The sequence below is a fragment of the Odocoileus virginianus genome, chromosome 7, assembly GCF_023699985.2.
Source record: "Odocoileus virginianus isolate 20LAN1187 ecotype Illinois chromosome 7, Ovbor_1.2, whole genome shotgun sequence".
NCBI lineage: Eukaryota > Metazoa > Chordata > Mammalia > Artiodactyla > Cervidae > Odocoileus > Odocoileus virginianus.
Genome location: NC_069680.1, coordinates 57,024,315 through 57,049,586, shown reverse-complemented (window position 1 = coordinate 57,049,586; position 25,272 = coordinate 57,024,315). Strand labels below are relative to the sequence as shown.

Below are 25,272 nucleotides of genomic sequence, written 5' to 3'. Positions count from 1 at the left end.
TCCTTTGCCCTCCTGGTATTTCCAGTCTACTTATTGGAGGAGATGGACATTAATAAATTATTGACAAAAAGAATTTATAATTATAAGTTGTAACAAGCATCTCTGAGTGCTGTGAATCTGGGAAGGCTTTCTGGCAGAGGCAGCATTGTAACTGAGATCTGAAGGATGAGTAGGAAATACCCAGAATCTGAATACAGTAAGTGGGTATGGGAAGAGAATTTTGAGTTGAGAAAACAGCAAGGACTGAGCCCTGTGGAGAGGGCGGAAATGACACATTTAAACATCTGGAAAGCTATAATGATTGGAACATAAATGTAAAGAGGTGACCTGAGACCATGCCGGAGAGATGGTTAGGCAGAGGTCAGATGACTTTAACATAGAAAACTTTAGGAGCTTTAGGATGTAGAGGTTTGGGTCCGTGTCTGACATCTTTTAAAGAGAAACCATTGATGGATTTTAAAGTAGGGGATGTGACATGAAGGGAATTTCTAATTGTAGATTTCTTTCAAGATCACACTGATTTCGAATTTGAGAATGCATTGGTTAGGAGGCTGGGAGGGCGAAAGTTATAGGTAGACCAGTTAGAGAATGGTAACAATAGTACAGGCATTAAAGGATTATGGTAATGGTGGTAGAGAAGATAAAAGTGAGTGGATTCCAGCAGTATAAATAAAAGGCTTTAATGAGCTACTGACTGGAAGAGGAGGAGCTGTAGTGTATCTGCATTTCCAGGGCATGGCTCTTCATGGCTGGTGCTGAAGAAATACAAGTCTGGGTGGAATGGGCAGAAGTTTTGGACATGAAGATGTCCTTTGGTTCAAGTTTTATTAAGAAAAAAAAAAAAAATATATATATATATATATATGTTCATTGTATCACTATGGTATATCACAAAATAGGTAACTTCTCAGTGGTTCTTTGACGTTCAGCTCACACCTCTCTGCCTCAGAGCTTATGTTCTGTATGAGATTGTGGCCTTTTTTCCTTGCCTGATGGTCCTCTTTTGTGCCTCATACTACTCTTGTCAAATATATTCTTTGCTAGAGTATTGCTCTTTGTACAGATGTTCTTTTCAGTTAATATCTGCTAATCTAATAACTTAAGGTCCATTTCTAGAACCAAGTGTTTAGCAGTATGGGAGAAAATAACATAGTAGTTAAAACCTCACAGACATACCTGTGTCCTAAGTCTGGTTGTATCACATTGTAGCTCCACGTTCATAAGGAACAGTGCATTTCTCTGAGCCTGTTTGCTTTTGCCAAAAACAGACAGTGATTATTTAATAGGGTTATTGAGAGGACCCAACATAATGTCTATAGATCCAGTGCTTGGTAAAGTCCAAGTAATCTATTAACATTTGACATTATTGTTGTTATATTATTGGTACTTTTTAGCCTTTGCTTTTCTTCCATGCACTCTGCAAAATATTGGTCATGATTTTACTTGTTAATTCAGAAATAATATTCTTGTGCCTTAGCTCACTTTCTCTTTAACTTGATAATTTCTATCCAGTAGAGAGATGGAGGTGGGGATAGGGGACATTTCTTGATAGAGATGCCTCCTAATTGAGGCACAGTGCTTATAAAGAGTCAGCAGGCATGCCTTGTAATTGCTGTGTGTCAGTCTCTTTTCTCCTTCACTTCTTCAGCAGCAAGTATTGCCAAGCTAACGCTCAGCATCCTGCCCCTACCAGAACACTGATGACTTAAGTATGCAGCGACTCTAGTACCAGGAAGCAATAGTTCCCCACATGCTGCTCCTGGCCCCTGATTGTTGCCTGCCCATGCCTGGCCAGGCACCCCTGCTTGTCAAAATACTTTGAATAGCACCACTGGTATACCCACCCCATGTTCACATTTAACTGCCTCGTGCACAACGTTAGCCTGTATCAGTACAGGAACTATTCTTCTTCATTTTAATACCAAAAACCCACGAGAATTTTTATTCTCCCATAAGTCATTATAAGAAAAGGTAAAATCTTGGTTAAGTGGATTGTATGCTTACATCGATCTAGCAGGACTAATAGTATATAAATTTTCATGAATTTAGCTGCCACTAACCTATAAATCTTGGCTTTAGTTTGTTGTCGTAAGAACAAAGCGTATAGAGTAAAAGTGATGTTTTATTTATAAAACGGTAGGCATTTTCTCACACACTTACAAGTAATATACTATTTATAAATTATCCAACTGAACAAAAAAGGTGTTTATTACACATGATTCTTCCCTATTTAATAAAGTGGCTAAAAAATTCCTTCAAGTCATAGCCCAATTTGAACAGTATGTATCTGCAGTTATCCTGGATCCTCTGTCTTCCGCATCTTTAAAATTGTTGTGGATTTAAGATTTGCACTAAATTGACTGGCATCTCCTTACTATCAGGTGCAGGAAAGTCATTTCATTTATATATGTATACATACACATACACATACATATATATGTGTGTGTGTGTGTGTGTGTGTGTGAGAGAGAGAGAGTGAGAGAGAGAGTGACCCAGGTAAATTATTTGAGCTCTTTCCCTTATTGCTTGCTATGGTGGTTCTTTAAATGCAATATTCGTGTTTCTCGGTTTTGTTAACCTGTAATGTTCTTGCTGCATAGTGTTAAATCTGTATTTTATACCCCATGATTTCTAGCTAGTTCATTTCATTCTGTTTCCTGAGGTCGATGGAAGGAGGAGTTAATATCCTCGGCTTTCTAATGGCAGACATTGAAAAGGATCATGCCTATCTCTAACATGCCCAGCTTCCTAAGCCAGAGTGCAAGAAATATTACAGGCAACAGATAGTTTCATTTTCAATTTAGACACCCATTATTTGCTGTTTACAGGCCATTCCTAATTCTGCGTCCAGAATTTATGGTTTGTTCTGGCACTTATCATCACAGCAATCTCCTGCAACTCAACTGTTCTTCATTGGGAGCTTTGCGCTGCTTTATCAGTCTTCCCTGACATCTGGAACTGATATATAGCACCACGTCCAAATCACCCCAGCTGAGAGAGGCTTGGTTTATGACTCCCCAGATGTCCATATCTACCACTGGTTAGGCCAGTTTGCACAGTCTCAGTGAGGGGGAAATTTGACCCTTGGGAAGAGGGCAGTGGCCATTAAACCAAAACCTAGCATTTAAGACTCTGAACCCCTCCAAACTAAAATAGATGTCATTTATTAAGTTAAATTTACTGAGTTTTGTTCAGGGCTAAATAATGAAGCAAAGGTATTACGTAGTTTTGCTTTGCAAACTTTAAACGAGTAGTGATGTAAACATCTCCTGAAGAGACAGTAAAATAGCGGCAATGACTACTTTGGATTCATAAGCACATTTGAAATGGTTGTTTTATAGTCTTGTTTTTGAATATACAGTATTTAGTTTTGCCTTTAAAATATGTGGGTGTTTTCTAGGCTCTGTTTGATAGCATTAATTAAAGCTTACTGAAAGACCTTGAAATCTTTTGTGCCTTAATTGTCTGCAGAAGAATCACTCACTTAAGGATGGCTCACTTGGTTGCATTTTTGAAAGGAGATGGGAGCACAAGTGTCTCTTACACATGCCATAGGCCAAATGCTATTTCATTTCATTTTAAATCTTGCTGATTAGACTGAGATTATCTTTTGCCACCAGTGCCTCCCTACTTCTGTGCTGTTGCTGTGGCTTTTCACTTTCCCTTCATCCCTTTTAGGAGAAACAGAGCTGACAAAACTAGGCAAGGGACTGGGCCTGGTCATAGAGGGGCTTCCTGTTCCTTCTTCCCTAAACTGAGGGCTCTTCAGCACTTCCCTGAGAATTCGCCTTCTGCTAGGGAGGGGCGAGAAGGCAGGGAGATGGAGACAGGGCTGAGTGTCTTCCTCACCTTGTGTGTGAGGAAGCTGCCTGATAGGAGCTGTGTCTTCAGGAGAGGGACACAGTCAGCTTATAGCATCCCCTCAGAATAGCAACCAGAAAATAAATACCCCAACCTTATTCTCCCACCTTTCTGTTACTCCTGTTGGCCAAACGCACCTGAATGCAGGGAACAAGGGAGCATCTTTGTGTAATCTGAACTGTGAGTTTAGAGAGTGTGATGAAAAAGGGTAGTGAGTGGTTCAGGAGGGGCAAATGGAAAAAAAAAAGAAAAAATCTGGCACCAGTGATTTCATGAGTCCCTTGAAAGTTCCCATTTCACCTGCAATTCACTTGATGTTAATGATTCTTCTCCTTCAGATGACTGCTTAATCTCAAATCTAGCAGTTTATATAACTCCTCTCAACTTAGCTCTATTTACCAGTGGAGGAAATGATCTTAAACAAAAACCAAGATGACCCCAGACCTCTTTTCCTTTGTAAGATGTTTATATCTGGATCACAGACAATGTTCAAATATTAGAATTCAGTCATCTCTTCTGTCAAACATTAGGAAATAGCCAGCCACCTCTTAGCAGGTAGATTTTTCAGGAGAGAGTTTATGCTTGCCATTGAATCTCAGCTGCCAGAGACTCATATCATGCTTTCTAAACACTCCTTTTAGACTTGTGTGAGCGAGGATAATAGGGGGGAGCTTGGGAGTCTAGATTAGCTTTGTCCATATAAATTCTCTCCTAAAAATATTCTGCAGCCTCTATACATCTCAACTTTTATCCTTCATTATATATGTGAGATTGTTTCTTTTTAAAATCATTATCTTGGTTTGGCATATCAGTATGAAATGCCTTCTTTATATTTTAAATGTAATATAAAGGAATGGGAAAATTTCATATACTGTGTAAGGTCTGGGAATGGGGGCATGGGAAAGAGAATATTTTCAAGCAAGACATATTAGTGCCTTTCAAATTACTCCACATAGCTCAGTATTTATTCTGATGGCACATAAATTAGATCTTGTTTATGAGACTTTTTCCTGTTAAAGATGTATGCACAAGTCAAGTTTCATAAGTAATATTTTCAATAGACTAAGTGGACTTGCTATGAAAGAGAATATGCTTGTTATCTTTTATTTATAATAAAAATTTAATTGAAAGGGAAATTATTACCTGCCAAAATTAATTTTGAAGAAAAATAATTTCACATACCAAGTTTCTTCAAAGTGGAAACTTTAACTTTCCTCCATGCTTCAGAGTCAGAAACTCTTTGAATTATGAACCCTGAAAGTGCTAATTGAAGACAACAATGATAGAAATTATTTTAATCCATAAAAAATAAATCTAATTCTTACAGCATTAAAAATAAACATGTCTGCAAGACACAGATTGCAATTGATGGTAAAAGTTAAAACAATAATCAATATGGTGGAAATCTAGATGGTCTGGATTTTGCATGTATGTGCAATGGAAAAACTTAGACTATAATTCAAAAAAGCTTACAGTTGGCCAAAGTTGGACATATTGAGCATAATTAAACCATAAAAACCTGACCTAGGAAACAAAAGAAGTGGGAATTAGACTTAAGAATCTAAAGCAATGACATGATAAAATTTTAATGAGGTCAGTATGGTTCTAATACTCTACCTCCCAAAGCATTGTAGAAATAGAAAAATTGCTAGAGAACAGTGATTCTATTCAAAAGATGGAAAGTAATTTATTTGGTCTGTATGTGTAATGACATATCACTTATACTCTGGTATTGTTTTTGAATACCATAAAAAAAAAGTCCTTGCCATAAGAACTCAAGGTATGATTGACAACACAAAATACTGCTTCTCCTACTTTCGTATAGCCACTCTTATTTTAAGATCATGGTTGTTTTCTTTATGGATAGCAATGGCTGAGGCTGGGTCAGGCATCACAAAGTCAAAAGGATTTCTAGAATAAGTTAGATGTCTTTCTGAAATATGCTAGCATCCTCTGACAATGACTCAATAAAGGGATTCTGGAAACTGAAATGTCAGTAAAGAGAATAATACATATTTTAACCATTAACTGAAATTAGAAGATTTGTGAACTTTGGCCTATATATCTGTATTTTGTCTATATTGACTAAAGCTTATATTGGATTGGCCAAAAGGTTTGCTTGGGCTTTTCTGTAAGAGCATTTGGAAAAACTCAAATGAACTTTTTGGCCAATCAAATATTATTTTCAAGGGGTCCATGTCCCATGTAACAAGATCTTTACAATCCTCTTGGTGAAAATAGGAAAATCTTCCTCAGACCTTTTATCATGTTTCTCATGTTTCATGTGTTAAGTCATTCATCAATGCAATGATTTTTTTTTTTTTATTCATTCAAATCAGTAAATACTGAGTATCTATCATGGCCAAGCACTAGAAGCACTAGAAATATAGCGGTAAATAAAATAGTTTGTGCTCTCTACCCTCAGTGATCTAATGGTTATTTTTATTGCCAATAATAAGTACTTTATTAAATGTCAGATATAAAACAGTTACTATCCTACATGTTTTATGTATATCATCTCATTTAATCCTTAACAATCTCTAAAACATGTATTGTCATCCTTATTCTATAGATGATGATATTAAATCTTTTACATAGCTATGTGGTCATAGCTATGACCTTACATAGGTATGTAGTCACTTTGTATCTTGCAACTAAGATTAAAAGAATATTTGATTCTTCAACATTTGAAAACCAATCAATGTGATACACCACATTAACAAATTAAAAGATAAAAACCATCTGATTATCTCAATAGATGCAAAGAAAGCCTTTGACAAAATTCACCATCCATTTATAATAAAAACCCTCCAGAAAACAGGCATAGAAGGAACATACTGCAACATAATAAAAGCCATATATGATAAATCCACAGCAAATATTGTCCTCAATGGTGAAAAATTGAAAGCATTTCCCCTAAAGTCAGGAACAAGAAAAGGGTACCCACACTCACCACTACTATTCAACATAGTTTTGGAAGTTTTAGCCACAGCAATCAAAGAAGACAAAGAAATAAAAGGAATCCAGATTGGAAAAGAAGTAAAACTCTCACTGTTTGCAGATGACATGATCCTCTACATAGAAAACCCTAAAGACTCCACCAGAAAATTACTAGCGCTAATCAATAAATATAGTAAAGTTGCAGGATAAAAAATTAACATACAGAAATCCCTTGCATTCCTATATGCTAACAATGAGAAAACAGAAGGGGAAATTAAGGAAACAATTACATTCACCATTGCAACAAAAAGAATAAAATACTTAGGAATAAATCTACCTAAAGAAGCAAAAGACTTATATATAAAACACTGATGAAAGAAATCAAAGAGGACACAAATAGATGGAGAAATATACTATGTTCATGGATCAGAAGACTCAATATAGTGAAAATGAGTATACTAACCAAAGCAATCTATAGATTCAATGCAATCCCTATCAAGCTACCAACAGTATTTTTCAGAGATCTAGAACAAATAATTTCACAATTTGTATGGAAATAGAAAAAACCTCAACTAGCTAAAGCAATCTTGAGAAAGAAGAATGGAACTGGAGAAATCAACCTGCCTGACTTCAGGCTCTACTACAAAATCACAGTCATCAAGGCAGTATGGTGCTGGCACAAAGACAGAAATATAGATCAATGGAATAAAATAGAAAGCCCAGAGATAAATCCACACACCTATGGACACTTTATCTCTGACAAAGGAGGCAAGAATATACAATGGAGGAAATATAAACTCTTTAACAAGTGGTGCTGGGAAAACTGGTCAACCACTTGTAAAAGAATGAAACTAGAACACTTTCTAACACTATTCACAAAAATAAACTCAAAATGGATTAAAAATCTAAATGTAAGACCAGAAACTATAAAACTCCTAGAGGAAAACATAGGCAAAACACTCTCTGACATAAATCACAGCAGGATCCTCTATGACCCACCTCCCAGAGTAATGGAAATGAAAGCAAAAATAAACAAATGGGACCTAATTAAACTTAAAGCTTTTGCACAACAAAGGAAACTATAAGCAAAGTGAAAAGACAGCCATCAGAATAGAAGAAAATAATAGCAAACAAAGCAACTGACAAAGATTTAATCTCAAACATATATAAGCAGATCCTACAGCTCAATTTCAGAAAAATAAATGACCCAATCAAAAAATGGGCCAAAGAACTAAACAGACATTTCTCCAAAGAAGACATACAGATGGCTAACAAACACATGAAAAGATGCTCAGCATCACTCATTATCAGAGAAATGCAAATGAAAACCACAATGAGGTACCATCTCATGCCAGTCAGAATGACTGCTATCAAAAAGCCTATAAATAATAAATTTTGGAGAGGCTGAAGAGAAAAGGGAACCCTCTTACACTGTTGGTGGAAATGCAAACTAGTACAGCCACTTTGGAGAAAGTGTGGAGATTCCTTAAAAAACCAGAAATAGAACTGCCATATAACCCAGCAATCTCACTGCTGCATATACACACCAAGGAAACCAGAATTGAAAGAGACACGTGTACCCCAATGTTCATTGCAGCACTGTTTACAATAGCCAGGACATGGAGGCAACCTAAATGTCCATTGGCAGACGAATGGATAAGGAAGCTATGGTACATATACATAATGGAATATTACTCAGCTATTAAAAAGAATTCATTTGAATCAGTTCTAATGAGGTGGATGAAACTGGAGCCTATCATACAGAGTGAAGTAAGTCAGAAAGAAAAACACCAGTACAGTTTATTAATACATATATATGTAATTTAGAAAGATGGTAATAATGATCCTTTATGCGAGACATCTTTACAGATGTAGAGAATAGACTTTTGGACTCTGGGAGAAGGCGAGGGTGGAATGATTTGAGGGAATAGCATAGAAATATATATATTATCATATGTGAAATAGATCGCCAGTCCAGGTTTGATGCATGAGACAGGGTGCTCAGGGCTGGTGCACTGGGATGACCCAGAGGGATGGGATGGGGTGGGGGAGGTCAGAGGGAGATTCAGGATGTACACCCATGGCTGATTCATGTCAATGTATGGCAAAAACCACTACAATATTGTAAGGTAATTAGCCTCCAATTAAAATAAATACATTAATTAAAAAAATAAACATAAGGACTCTTACCCATATGTAAATAAGGTCAGAGTATTGAATATATCTATTACCATTATTTATTGCATTCACTCAACCATTGCAGGGATAGATACACTCGAACTAAAAATAATCACCTACACAACCTGCTCCTTCTAGGTGTTGCCTCAGGAATTATGTAAGATTCTAAACCATTGAAGGAGGAAACAGACAGAACAGGCTCCATCTTGAAAGCAGGACTCCCTCTTGGGACTTTGAGCTATATGCCCAGTTTCTATGGATATGATAGACCAACTGGATAACCAGACCCGCAGATGGAAGAGCCCCAGGGCTCATACCTAGACTCTCCATTGCCTAAAAGAATGCCCTAATTATCTCTGTAACCGAATAGAATCATAAATTCTATTATGCTTATTGAGGTATGACCACAGGCCTATTGATAATTGTCCACTGTTAACTACCTAGGATTAAGGCATATGAATCACAGGTTAACTTTGATTGTATCTTTCTTTTCCTTCGTTGAGACTAGTTTCAGGGAATTTGGGGAGGTGGGTTTGGGCACGTACACTTAGCGTATATGAGATTTTCACAGAAACTGGTTGGGGTCCTTGGCTAAGAGGAGACTCTGCCTTGGGCCCGCCAGGTAATAAACTGTACTCCACTAAAAAAAATAAAAAAATAATAAAAATAAAGAATATCTGATTCTACCATTATGCCAACTTTTAATAGCAGCTTTACATAAATGGTGTTTTAAATGTAATGAAGTTGATATAAAATGTCCTGAACAAACTGAGAAAATAAGTTGAATTTCAAAGGTAAAGAAATTATTTTAATCTGTTTGTATGTCAATAGCACAGTTAACAAAATTAACTTAGTTAATTTTGATTGTGAGATAAGGCATATTTCTTATTTCATTGTTTTAAACCATTCATTCCCAAAGCTCTATATTTATTTATACAGAAACAAGACACATGCATGTGCATGCACAAACACACACAGAGACACAATCTCTGAGACTGACAGAAGGTTTTCTATTATTTTGCTATGTCAAATAAAAATGTTATGTTAGCATTAAATAAAGCCATTTTTTAAATAAAATAAGTGACAAAATCTTTAACATGAAAGATGAAAATACTCTCGGTATAGGCAGTTCTTATGGTTAAATACCTTGATTATCTGTATTTTGTATTTTCACTGCATGAGCCTGAGATACACATTAGGGCCCATTACTATGCACAATATCCTTGGATTTCACTCTGAACCTAGGTAAAACCTTCAATTTTGAACATACTTCTTTTATCTAATAGTAACCACAGCATGATTTATAGGAATAGTCACTCACCTAGGAGCTGGCAAGATCTGAAATCCGTTAAAGCAGGGGTCACAGCAAGTTTAGGTTAATGCTGAATCACTGAAATTAATAAACTCCATCTTTTCAATTTCTTCTTATTTAGAACAGTGTCAGTTCAAGAGTTTGCTGGCCTTGAGTAAAGGACAAGAAACTCTAGCAGCAAAAGAGGGAAAATGGGAGGCAGGGATTGAGACAAGTTATCATAAAATGCTGGAAGGGAGAATGGTGAGTGAAAGGCTGAGTGATTTTAGAAAATAAAATGTCAGGTTACTCTTGACTCTTCCAGTCACTTTCAAAGTTACTTGTTGGTCACTGGATTGGATCTTTGCATCTGCATTTGCACATGTGTATGACTGATTTGTGTGGCAACATCATTAAAGGATAAGGCCGCAGTTCATATCTATCTCTGAGATTCAGTTGAGGTGAGAAGTATCACCAGTAAATAATTTGCATGCTATTATAGTGCAAACTCACTGATATTTCTTTCATGCTTGGGGCGTATCTGTTGAATTCTTGGAATCTGACATAGGCATCTCTGGGCTGAGAACACACGCACCAGGCTACATTCTTAGTGCTTGACTAGGCATTTACTTGACTATATTTCAACAGAAACTCCAGCACCACCTGTTCCAAGAGCTGGGAGGGACTCTAGAGGTCATTTAGTGCAATGGCCTCCTTTCACAGATTCAAAGAATAAGGATAAGAGAGGTGATTCAACTTAGTTAAGGACACCCATACTGCTTATATCAAAATTCTCATTTTCTGATCATTGTATTAGTTTCATCCCCATACCAAGTTTATGTTGTACCTTCTTGTAAGGAATAATGATAATAGTCTTTGAATAAAAGCACTGAATAAAATATTTGACAGCTAACAGGATGATTGTTAGTTTTTAAAAAATAATTTTTATTGATAAATTTAATATTTACTATTTATTTAATATTTAATTATTTACTATGAATAAAAGTGTGGTTAACTGTTTTTCTATCTGTTTCACACACAGCCATTAACTGAGTGCCAAACACTGAAGCTGTTACTAAAATTACAGACTTGGCAATTTAAAAGTTGAGTTAGAGTGTTAATAAAAGATGACAAAGTTTCACAGATCCTAATGAAAATACAGATGAGAGGTGTTTTGTTTTGATTTTTATGTCTTATTTTTTAATAGCATTGTTTTGATTGAGGACAATCAGAAGAGATGACTGAGGTGCTTGGACGTAGTTTGAGTTATAAATTAAGACTTTTCCTGTTGAATGAGAACTGACTAGGGTATTCCAAAATAAAGGTTTAGTGTTTGGAAAACATAGGGAAATGCAAGTGTTTTAACAATGATGACATTCTTGATAAATGCAGTAATAACTGCTAACATGCCTTGAGCCCTTACTACTTGCCATAACTTGCACAGCCTTCATTTCTTTATTCCTTACAATAACTGTATGATATAATTGCTATATTATCTTAATTTATCTATGAAAAATATTCTATATTATCTTTAATTCGTAAGAAAACTAAAATTTTGAGAGATTAAATTGTCCAAGGACACATAGCCATCAAGTGATGGTACACAGATTCAAACAATTTTAACCAACTCCATAAACCTCTACACTACTCCTCTCATTATTTTTTAGATATAAATATATGTAAAATATTAATTTAGGTTTAAGTTACTGCTCGTTCAAGTGTGGTAGATAAAGTATGAAATTAGACTTAGGTCAATTTGATCCTAACATGTACTATGTTTCCTCCTGGTGGGGTAAGTATTTAAACTTCCTGAGCTTCAGTATCTTCATGTGCAAATGTGTGAAGAATTACTGTAAATGGCAACTGAGAAGACGCGTGTAAAATACTTAGCTGTGGCAGATATTTGACATAGTTGGTTCCCCCTCACTGCCTCCCAGTTCCACCCCAGCAGGCAGTTACCTGGGGTGGCATCCTACTTTCCCAAACAATATGAAAGTTCAAGACACATGCAATCTTCAAACTGTTTCCCTTGATAGCTAAGTCATTCTGTTCTTATAAAGTTATTTTTAAAAACCTCATTTCAAGTCTAAGAGTTAATTTTTTGTTTGTTCTAATTTCATTTTCATAGCACAAACCTTTCTTCAGAAAGATTTTTTTAGGATACCATTTTAGGATGTTTTTCTGCCATGCCATTCAGTACACTGGCAATCTAGAAGATAATTCAGTTTTTATGTTTGTCTATTTGTATATCTTTCATGCCCCCAAAATGTGAACTAGAATTTGTGCCTCTGCTATGTGTTAAGCATAAAATATTTTAAAGCTATTTCTGTAGAGAGGAACTAATTTAAGGTCATCAGAAATCATCTTTACCATGAAATAAAGATTTCCCATTTAAAAGGAAATGTGTCATTTTAAAAGGTTGAATAAAATGGCATACATTTAAGAAGCAAATAGAAAATATAACAAAATAATAACAACAACTTTTTCTTGGTTTTTAAACTCTGTATAAGTTTTCTGTCTGCACACACACAAAAATTTCTTTTGACTATGAATTAGATAATTTTCATTTGCATTTAACCTCATCCCTTAATATTTGAGACTTCCTAGTATTTGTGAGGTCAGCATCATGGCCTTCCTATTTCAAATGTCTTCTTTTATTTGTACCACTGCAGATTTATATTATGTAAACATTTTTCCAACACATTTTAAACAATATCTATGCAAGAAATTGTACAAAACAGTAGCATATTCTATAATTTTTAAAGATAACATTGCCCTTTTATGGAATTTTAAAGTTGGAAATATGGGAACAATTTGGGACAAATCTTCATTTTATGGGTGTGGAAATTAAGGTCTAGAAATATGATGGGATTTGCCAAGGATCATTCCATCTTTCCTCTATTTATTCAAAAAATAACCTCTGAGATCTTACTATGTGCAAAGCGCTGTGCTAGGTAATATGAGGGACAATTACATGTACAGAGTTTCTGTCCCTCAAGGACTGTACAGTCTAGTGAGAGATACTGTTTTCTTTTCTTTGCCCTCCAGCATCTGCCAGCATCATCCTACCCAAGTTACTCATTCAGAGTCCTTAAGGCTATTTTCTTCTTCCTGACTGGCACTGAAAAATCAGCCTTTGAGCACTGGTGCTAAACTGAATCTTGGAAGCAGAGTTTTCAGTAACATAGAAAAGAATATCTTTATTGCTTTGCCAGGCAGACGGGAACACAGGAGGATCATGCCTCTCAAAACTGTGTCCGAACCTCGAAGGATTTGGTGAAGTGTTTAAATGGCAACCCACTCCAGTATTCTTGCCTGCAGAATCCCATGGATGGAGGAGCCTGGTAGGCTACAGTCCACAGGGTCACAAAGAGTCAGGCATGAGTGAGCAACTTCACTTTTCTTTCTTTTCTTTCTTTTAGAGTAATAGTTCAAGGGTAGAGTTGCTGATGAGGGTCAGTGTGGGCAGGGCCTGCACTCCTTTAACCTGGCCTCACGTGGTCTCCTGATGAGTTTCTCAAGCTTATCAAACTGTGACATTCTCTTGGAACATCTTTCCTTTGGTGCGGGTTTTAGTTCTGCAGACCTGAAAGATACTATTATGCTGATCCCTTGAGGAGGAACCAGTACCCTGCCCCAGGGCTGCACTGTTGTTTCTTGTGGGAAAGACTAGAGATCTCTTCAAGAAAATTAGAGATACCAAGGGAACATTTCATGCAAAGATGGGCACAATAAAGGATAGAAATGGTATTGACCTAACAGAAGCAGAAAATATTTAGAAGAGGTGTCAAGGATACACAGAAGAACTTTACAAAAAAAGATTTTCATGCCCTAGATAATCATGACCACAATGGTGTGATCACTCACCTAGAGTCAGACATCCTGGAATGTAAAGTCAAGTGGGCCTTAGGAAGCATCACTAGGAACAAAGCTAGTGGAGGTGATGGAATTCCAGTTGAGCTATTTCAAATCCTAAAAGATGATGCTGTGAAAGTGCTGCACTCTATATGCCAGCACATTTGGAAAACTCAGCAGTGGCCACAGGACTGGAAAATGTCAGCTTTCATTTCAATCTCAAAGAAAGACAATGCCAAAGATTGTTCAAACTACCACAAAATTACATTCATCTCACAGGCTAGCAAGTAATGCTCAAAATTCTTCAAGCCAGGCTTCAACAGTACATGAAACATGAACTTCTAGATGTTCAAGCTGGATTTAGAAAAGGCAGAGGAACCAGAGATAAATTTCCAATATCTGTTGGATCATAGAAAAAGCAAGAGAATTTGAGAAAAGCATCTACTTCTGTTTTATTGATTATGCCAAAGCTTCTGACTGTACATCACAACAAACTGGAAAATTCTTCAACAGATGGGACTCCCAGACCACCTGACCTGCCTCCTGAGAAATCTGTATGCAGGTCAAGAAGTAACAATTAGAACCAAACATGGAAAAGCAGACTGGTTCCAAACTGGAAAAGAGTACATCAAGGATGTATATCATCACCCTGATTATTTAACTTATATGCAGAGTACATCATGTGAAATGCAGGCTGGATGAAAGCACAAGGTGAAATCAAGATTGCTGGGAGAAATATCAATAACCTCAGGTATGCATATGACACCACCCTTATGGCAGAAAGCAAAGAGGAACTAAACAGCCTCTTGATGAAAGTGAAAGACGAGAGTGAAATAGCTGGCTTAAAACTCAACATTCAGAAAACTAAGATCATGGCAACCAGTCCCATCACTTCATGGCAAATAGATGGGGAAACAATGGAAACAGTGACAGCCTTTATTTTTGGGGCTCTAAAATCACTGCAGATGGTGAAATAAGCCAGGAAATTAAAAGACACTTGCTACTTGGAAGAAAAGCTATGACAAACCTAGACAGCATATTAAAAAGTAGAGACATTACTTGATGACAAAGGTCCATGTAGTCAAAGCTATGGTTTTTCCAGTAGTTATATATGAATGTGAGAATTGGACTATAAAGAAAGCTGAGCACTGAAGAATTGATGCTTTTGAACTGTGGTATTGGAGAAGACTCTTGAGAGTCCCTTGCACTGCAAGGAGATCCAACCAGTGCATCCTAAAGGAAATTGATTTTGAATATTCATTGGAAGGACTGATGCTGAAGCTGAATCTCCAATACTTTGGCCACCTGATGTGAAGAACTGACTCATTGGAAAAGACCCTGATGCTGGGAAGATTGAAGGTAGGAGAAGAAGGGGATGGCAGAATATGAGATGGTTTGATGGCATCACTGACTCGATGAACATGAGTTTGAGCAAGCTCTGGGAGTTAGTGATGGACAGGGAAGCCTGGCATGCTACAATCCATGGGGTCAAAAGAGTCAGACTAGCCTGATTGAACTGAACTGACTGTTTCTTGTCTGCTCCTCCCTTGTCTATGCATTTCCTCCCTTCCTTGATTAACATCTGTCTGAATCTGCCTTTTGGAACGCATGGAAGTGTGAGTCTGTTCCCTACAAATAAGAAATGAGGGACACGGAAGGCTTTCATGCCCAGTACCCCACAGGATCCTGCTCAGTTTCATGACAGCTTCTGCTTTAATTTTCACACTTTCGTGGACTGTTGCTGCAGCCATCTAATTCTTTGATGTGTCTCTATTCTTAATCTCCTCAAATATCAGTACATTCTTCAAACTCCAGCCAGACTGATATATTTGAAATAAGGTTCTATCTGTAACTCACCTGCTCTGAGTTCCCAAGCTGTGATTGTGTATTGCCTAGAAAATAAAAGATTCATTAACATATCTCATTAATGTTTGATGAATAAATATGGAAGTAGATCCTGTGGGACTCTGAACACTGTGATCAAAATTTGTTCTTAATTCCATGAGAAATGGGAGTAGAGGGATGATTTTTGGAACAAAGAAGAGGACAGAATTAAATCTCTAGTTTCTTTGCTAAACACCTTGAGAGTTTGGTTTTTTTGTTTGTCTGTTTGTTTGTTTATTTCTTGTTCATTATTTTATTCTCAAATAAAAGGTGACTTGTGAAAAAGTAGGAATTCATTATACATTTGAATAAACAAAGGTATCTTTTGGAACAGTGCTGTTGAATACAGTTTTCTGAAATAAGAGATGTGTATCTGTGCTATACGGTACAGAAGCCACTAGACATGTGTGGCTATTGTTCATTTTAAATAAACTGAGGGATTGAATTTTTAATACTATTTAATTTGAATAGACACATATGACTGTTAGCTGTCGTATTGAACAATCCAGTGTTAGAAAGTTCTCCCTAGCCAGGGTCCCAAATAGGATACAGATGGAACACTCAAACTCAGATAATTCAAGGAGAGTTTATTCATGTAGTGATGTTTTCCAAATATGTAGGTAGCTTTAGGGAGCCACATGAGAGAGAGTAATTGACTGTGGTATTTGTATGGGAGCAATGGTTAAGCGGAATTCATGGGAAGACTCATAGTTAAGATTTATAAGCCTAGATCACGTTGGGACAGGTTTCCCTTTTCTCTTTCCTGTGTTTCCACCACCCTCCCCTACCTTTCTTCTCTTTCACCCTGACTTTTTATTGGGTCCTTGCTCTGTTTATCCAGATTTATTTGGCTCAGTCAAAATATTCATTATATTATGAATATTCATATTATAGCATTCACAAAGTTATAATATTCATAATAAAATTAGTATATTCAATAATAAGATAATGGAGTGTCATTGAATGAAGTCTGTATTCAAAACTGTTCTTTTTGAGATAGTCTTTGCTGCAGTGTGTTTACTGATGAAGAATATGATTGTTTTCCCTGTATAGTGGTGACCTGTGCTGTGTTTTCTGAGTTTTTCTCCTCGCCCTTTACTGTAAGTGGTACATTTTCCCATTAGTAGGACTGTGCTGACCCTAAATGTTCTGTTAAAGCTTCCTTTGAGGGGCATCTTCTCTTCTGAGCATTGGGAATATAGGCAGGCTCTTCACTGTTAGCTGTGATTATGTTTTAATATCCTGCTCTTTCAGTCCCTTACCTCAGCACATACAATTCACCTTCAGTCCCAGCTCATTGCTTGATGATTTGTTGAGGCTTTGAAAACAGAAGGAATGAGGGCTTTTAAGTAGGATGGGGCTATTTCTTCTTGCTTTATTTATTTTTATGCCATGCAAAAGGATTAAAGAGGCATAAAATGGCTTGACTGAGCCAAATAAATCTGTATAAACAGAGCAAGGACCCAATAAAAAGCTGGGGGTGAAAGAGAGGAAATGTGGGGGAGGAGGATGGAAACACAGGGATGAGAGAAAGGAAAGCTTTATATTTCTTGAAATTATAGTGACTGTTTTTTATTATCTGGAGAACAAAATGTCTTTGACCCAATTAAACCTTTTAAACTAAGGTGAAACTCTGAGGAGAAATTAGGAAATCATCTTTACAGTCCCTTATTTAATCTCTTTCTGCTGTCACCCACTGTCATCCTTTATTAAAGTTTTCTATGTCGTTGCTGTTAACTCTGAGGAAGTTGACATCTTTTAGTTGTTCTGATGAATCATATCACAGAAACTAGTGAGTTTTTATGACCAACACCACAGAAATCTTTCGTGTTATTCCTGATGCCTGTGTGCGTTGGGGGTGGGAGGTGTCTCTCGGTCTGTCCTATTCCTTCCTCTGATTGACGATCTCTGTTTTTGTGAAGTGGAAAGAGACAATCAAGAGCTAACATTGCATTAAACTAGAGGATAGGGGATAGATTCTTTAGTCAAATTGAAACTGTCTTATAGCCTACTGTACTGGTGGCAATCCAAGTAATTGCCACCATGGCCTTATTGCTCTGACATTTAGAATTTTATTTCTCTCTCCTACTTCTCCCTTCTTCCTTTCCCCACTTCATTCATTGGAGACAGTCTCCACCATGCATACACTGCATACTCACTCTCAAAAGGAAAATGTGGTCACGGACTTAGTAACCCTCTACTGTGCTTCCCACACGAGGTATCTGGAATTGAGTGTGGTCAATCGTTGGCTGTCATAGTACCTGGGCATTGTTACTGGAATTTAGTAGACTGGTCTGTGGATGCCCCATAACTTTCTGTGTACTGAATGGGCTGAAATGGTGGTGCTTTTGAATCATAAATATCAGTACTGTTACTGCTGAGCAAAACTAGATCTAACTGAGGTTTACATGGGTACCAGCAACCTTGGCTAACAGAGGATTTTAGCTGTGCCTTGATAAGCAGATGCTAAAATCTCTTGTAGTAGGTTCTTAATAAAACTATATTGTGTTTTGAATCAAGTTGTTTATTTATAAACTAGTCAATACTATTTAATAAATTCTATACAATTTACTTTCAGGAATTTAAAAAAAAGATATACTTGCCAATGTCAAGATTCTAACATTACTGTAAAGGTGATTAACCTGTACAGAAACAAAATGAGCATTTTGGGAAAATTTTTAAATGCTATTAGATCATTTTATCAGAACAAGGAGAGGTGAGGGCTTACTTTTGAGCACAGGTATGGGGGGGGGGGGGTAACTCTGAGTGGAAACCATTAAGAAACAGGTAAGATTTTATTTTATTTTACTTTTTTTAGGAAACAGGTAAGATTTTAATAGAAAATGATTTGGGGAGACACTTGCGACAATCAAAGATATATGTAAGAACTTGGGAGAAGAGAGAGAAATGTATAGAAATATTGTTACTGTTAAGAATAGGACTTAAAATGATGTGGCAGAAGATTTGACTAAAAACACAGATTTGGGTAGAGTATAAATGGTCTTGAACTTCTTTTAAAGGAGTCTTTCCACTTGGATATATGGATTCATATCATATGGCACATTGCTTCCTCTCCATGCCCTTTCATACTGTCCGTTATGTAAACTCCTTCGGATATCAGCTGCTTAAACCTGCTTTCCTGATTTTCAAGGTCTCCTGTCAAGAGCCCTTTCAGTTTGTAATTTTAAATAGTAGCAATATTCCTAGAGGTGAATCACATAATGATTTTTTTCAATCTCTTTTATATAAGATATCACTAGAAAAGTATGATTAGATTCAATTCGGTTGTCTCCCACAAAAGTAATATGTAGAAAATACCAACCAAGGTGACTCTCTATGTGCTTAATAGCCTAAAGATTTAGGTTAAGGATATAATAGAACTGTTCGGCTTAAAGGACAAGAAGGTGTTGCACAAATTATCCCAAAGAGCCAAAAACAGCGTCCAGTTTTTACTTGAAACAATTTGTTCTTGGAATATTGTCAGCTAAATTTGTGGTCAACTTTTGCAAATTGTATGAATTTGCACTGCATATTTTATTTAGTGTTTAGCAAAACTCCAATATGGCTCTGCATAACTTACACAATACACCACGAAAATGACTTCAGAAACTCCCACAGAAGTTGACAAATTGGGCATCTAATGCTTTTAAGCTAATTGTATGCTTTGCAGTTAGAGTCGACTTGTTAAGAATGAAGATCAGGGTTTCTTGGAGATAATGCTCTGCCTACTGCCACTCTGAATGCAGTCCGACCCTATATCAAAAATATTACAGAAGCTTAAAGAAGAAAATAATGTGAACTTTAACCACCATTCAAACTTACTCTTAAGTGAAGTACTCATGAATCATATGCAGTATCATAGCAGTTTTGAGACCTATTCTTGAATGTTCAAGCTGTTATTTTCAGGAAATTTAGAAAGCAGATTGCTAAGTGATAAAGAGTAATTCAATACCATTGCTTATGCCTTTTTTTTTTTTTCTCCCTTGCAGACTGGAAAAAAGGAAAGGAGTAATACCCTGAATATTGCAATAGAAAATATGTGTAAGAAGACAAGAGACCTTCGCAGACAGGTGAGTGAAAAGAAAGATGTGGAGACAAACACCAAGTAGAAATAACCTTTTTTTTTTTTTTACATTAATTTAGAACACAGAGCAAGAACAGTGAAATATACTTTCCACATTTACGTAACTCACCCATTTTTGTGGCAAACATAAAGTAGGAGAAAGTGACAATATCAGGCAAGGTTACATTCAAATGCTGGCCCTGCTATCATCAGTTATGAGATCTCAGGAACAGATTTCACCTTTCTAAGCCTCTCCAGACCCAGAAAATGGAATTAATAATACATGATAGGGCTTTGAGGTTGAAATGAAATGCCTCCAAGTGCCTGGTACATAGTAAATGTTTAGAGACTGTTGGTAACTTGATTATATTAGATTAAAAATCTAACATTTTATTTTATTTTTTTTTATTATCCAATGCTTAAAGGAAACAGCTAGTCATTTGGAGACCCTACCAATTTCCCCTTCTAACTCTTCAGGATGCTTCAGAAATTAGTTCCTGTTTAAGTTAAGGCTCCTTTTAACCTTAGGTTATCATGAACATAGGATTAGAAAGGATTTATTAAGTATAACAGAAGTCTAGTATTATGCCACAAGTTATATATTTTTTCCTCCAGAGATATGAAGACTTAGCTATTTTTAAAGACGTTTGCTTTCTGTTCCTTTCCACTATTTAATAACTGGAGTTCCTTTGCACATACAGCTTTAACTTGGTCACCATTAACTTATAAAAGAAGGGCAAAAACTTTTCACCCATAAGCTTTTAATGCAATATATTATTGTGGTTTAGTGGGAAAATTTAGTAAAATAGCCTGAGCAATCTTTTAATTCAGAAGTAGATTTGGAAATAGAATAAATAGGGATCCTCAGCCAGGTAATAATTGCTGTGTAAAAGCACAATTTTGAAGGCTGGGGAAATTCCAGTTTCTCAACTTTTTGACCCGAATGCAAATCCTAGTTCTACTATCAGCACTTAAAATCATGGAATGTAAGAGCTGAAAGGAATTTAGCACAACCTGTCTTAAGATGCAAATGAGAAATCAGGCTATTATGGTGAGGCAATCTGCCTGAGGAAGGAGCACTGAACCAATACCCAGCCATAACCTACACCCAACTCAGGAATTCTCACCCTCAGGACTATCCTCCTGGGTAGCTGTGTAATTTTCATTCTCTATGTTCAGGATTCTACCCCATCTGCTCTTCCTAGAACTTGAAAAAGTTGTTACTATGAGCTATTAACAACTGTGTCTTTCATTCCAGTATCTCTAACTGCGTTCAACAATGTTATACACAAAGAATTGATGTACATTTATACCTCCAAAGCTTTTGGAATCATTATTTTTCTTTAAAAAAAAAAAAGAAAGTTAAGATAAAGCAATCCTTTGTGTGTAGGATTACCAGATTTAGCAAATCAAAGTACAGGATGCCCAGTTAAATTTGAATTTCAGATTAACAGCAAACAAATATTGCATGGGAACATAATTATATATATATATATTTTAAAAAGCTGTGTTTATCTGAAATTCAAATTTAACCAGGAATCTTATATTGTATCTCAAAATCATACTTTGATTTCAACCCCATATCATCAGTGAGATAGGGAAAGAGCATGGGGTTTATTATCTTACTTCATAGTAAGAGAATGTAATAGTAGGCTCACAGAGGACTGCTGTGTTCCAGAGTTATGAAAATTTCCTGTGGTTTCACAGGTCCACATCTAATTTTTTTTTGGTTAAATATTGCTGTTTAACACAGCACCAAGAATAATAGCAACCACTTTATTGTTTCACGATTCCGTGGGTTGGCTGGGTAGGGATGTCAGGGGGTCCATTTCTATAGCATTTTCACTTGCAGTCTCCCATGTACTGGTAGTTAAAATGATGTCTGGATTCAGGGCTCAGTATTTGAGTCTAGCAGGGGAGTCTGGATTTCTTACATGTTGGTTCAAGGATCCAAGAAAAGAAAGATGGAAGTTGCAGGCCCTGTTAACGCCTTAGCTCAAAAGTCACCAGATCTTGTTTCCTCCACATTATGTTGATCAGAATACTACAAATTCTGCTCCAGGTCAACAGGGACAAGCAAAAACATCCTCTTACAGGAAAAGTGGAGTGTGTATATAGGAAGATGGGATTGTTAAGAGCTGTCTTTGGAGACATCCGTGGTCTTCAATGTGAGTTGAGACAGTTGCTATGATTTGTTCTCAGTATCCTTGCTTGCCTTCCCAAGAACTTCATTTTCCATCGTGATGTTTATGCTTGTGGCAATAATAAAAGCCAAGCAACATGAGTCAGCTCTACCTCTTCTTCTTGCAAAATTTGTTAAGCAGTTGGTTTTAAGCATCTTCTATATACTTTTCACACAGGAAGGAGAAAGTCCCTGCCCTTGCAATGTTTTTCTTCAGAATATTTAATATTCTTTTCTAGATATGTGGGTTTTTGATTGTTTGTTTGTTTTTAGTTTTAAAAAAAAAAAGATATAAAGCCCATCTCTCTGCTGATTCATCTGAATTCATTTGTTTACCCATAGCCTGTCCATTGACGATACAGAAACATTTTAGCTCAGAGAATCAGTGGATTTCATCTGCAATGAATGAGATACATTGCTTAGAAATAGCTGGAAAGAAACAGATTATACATTTTGGGGTAACATAAGATAAATGTCTTACATGTGACTTACTGTTCTTTTGTTTCAAATAAATAATTTGTCTTTTCCTGCTGTGACTTCATTGGCTGTTGTACTAGAGAACAAAGACAAAAGTTGTGGGCATTGTGTTTTAGCTTCTCTGTAATTTGGCCCTGACTTAATTCTCATAATTCTTAATGCTCCTTCTCCTTTTGCTTTCTTCCTCAGTTCTTCTTCCTCACCACACCAGCACAGTAACCTTTTCTCTGGATGGTGTACTTACTCATCACCAAATTCCCCACCATTTCCATCTCTACCTACAGATACATACACATCTTTGTATATGTGGATTGGTGCCTGACTTGTTCTGCTTATTCCCTATACAACTCCTAATTGACTGAGAAAGTTTAATATAAATGCTACTTCTGCCATGAAAGCTTTGCCATTTTTATCAGCTAGAATTCCTCTTTTTTTCTCCTGAAGTGCTTATAGCACTGATAGTTGTTTTAAAGCAGTAGCCATATTCTGTTTGTGTTTCTCTTATTTAGTGGCTTTTTCTTCACAATGGATTTTAAATCCTTAAAATGATAGTTATAAGAGCATCTCTCATTTAGCAAATGTTTTCTGTAGCTCTAACCACTGTAGTACTTACATTATTGGGTTTTATCCCCCCCAAAAAGAAACAGTGCCATAGCATTATTATCTCAATCTCTCAAGTAAGTCAGTTTACCTAGCAAACTGGTAGAGCCGAGGTTTCAGCCCACGTCAATCTAATCCCAGCCCAAATTTGTGACCACTCTTCCAGGGGCCAGGGATAATGGCTTTTTCGTTGTCAGAACTTTCAGTATGTAATACACTGATTTATAATATTTTTTTTCTTCCTTAGTATGTATTTTACATTTTCAATTTTCTTCTTCCTTTAATTTCTTTTCTCATTTATTTGAGAACTGCATACATATTGAAATTCTATATAAGGAAGATTTTTTTAAACCTTCTTTACTTCATTAAAAAACTAAATCAAATATATTCCACTTCTACTGAATTATGCAGAGTGGAACAGATACTGGATTTCACTAAAGGCAGACTAATTTTTCATATATTAATATATTGAGAAATAATTATTTCATTAATGCAAAAATAAAGACATATGTTATGTCAAATAAAATAGGGTTCTGGTGAAAACAAACAAAACAGTTTGATTTATTCTATAGTTGCTGAATTGATGAATTGCTATAGTCATCTCTTCTTCTTGTTGGGAGTTCAGTTCAGCTCAGTCACTCAGTCATGTCTGACTCTTTGCGAGCCCATGGACTGCAGCACGCTGACTTCCCTGTCTATCACCAACTCCTGGAGCTTACTCAAATTCATGTCCATTGAGTTGGTGATGCCATCCAACCATCTCATATTCTGCCATCCCCTTCTCCTCCTGCCTTCAATCTTTCCTAGCATCAGGATTTTTTCCAATGGGTCAGTTTTTTGCACCAGGTGGCTAAAGTATCAGAGTTTCAGCTTCAGCATCAGTCCTTCCAATGAATATTCAGGACTGATTTCCTTTAGGATGGACTGGCTGGATTTCCTTGAAGTCCAAGGGACTCTCAAGAGTCTTCTCCAACACCACAGTTCAAAAGCATCAATTCTTCAGTGCTCAGCCTTCTTTATAGTCCAACTCACACATTCATACATGACTACTGGAAAAACTATAGCTTTGACAGACAGACCTTTGTTGGCAAAGTAATGTATCTCCTTTTTAATATGCTGTCTAGGTTTGTCATAGCTTTTCTTCCAAGGAGCAAGCATCTTTTAATTTCATGGCTTATTTCACCATCTGCAGTGATTTTAGAGCCCAAAAGTTAGTCTGTCACTGTTTCCATTGTTTCCCCATCTATTTGCCATGAAGTGATGGAACCAGGTGCCATGATCTTAGTTTTCTGAATGTTGAGTTTTAAGCCAACTTTTTCACTCTCCTCTTTCACTTTCATCAAGATGCTCTTTAGTTCTTCTTCAATTTCTGCCGTAAGCGTGGTGTCATCTGCATATCTGAGGTTATTGATATTTCTCCTGGCAATCTTGATTCCAGCTTATGCTTCATCCAGCCCAGCATTTCTCATGATGTACTCTGCATGTAAGTTAAATAATCAGGGTGACAATATACGGCTTTGACGTACTCCTTTCCAATTTGGAACCAGTCTGTTGTTCCATGTCTGGTTCTTACTGTTGCTTCTTGACCTGCATACAGATTTCTCAGGAGGCAGGTCAGGTGGTCTGGTATTCCCATCTCTTTTAGAATTTTGTTGGGAGTACCAGGGCCTACTCATAAATATATATGTAGGTTCTTATACCTACTCCTTATCATTCTCATCATCAAATAATAAGTATCCATAAGATACACATATCATTAAGTTGACACAGCATGCATATGCTGAATTAATTATTACATTATTATTATATAAAATAATGTTATGTTATATAATAATAAACATTGTTATTATATAACTAATTAACATAGTTCCTATGTTAATTTAGTTTTGAAAGTCATATTTTGCTACTTGACTTAAAATGGCATTCATATACACAAATATA

At 36.4% G+C, this 25,272-nt stretch overlaps 1 protein-coding gene across 2 annotated transcripts in view; it reads left to right on the top strand.

Annotated features, from left to right (window-relative positions):
• The window catches only part of CTNNA3 (catenin alpha 3), a 1,809,955-nt gene that overhangs the window by 913,583 nt on the left and 871,100 nt on the right, over positions 1-25,272 (top strand). For both annotated transcript variants that reach the window (XM_070470726.1, XM_070470725.1), the window contains exon 8: positions 19,999-20,079. In XM_070470726.1, coding sequence (XP_070326827.1) covers positions 19,999-20,079 — 81 coding nt within the window. The remainder of the gene's footprint in view (positions 1-19,998; positions 20,080-25,272) is intronic.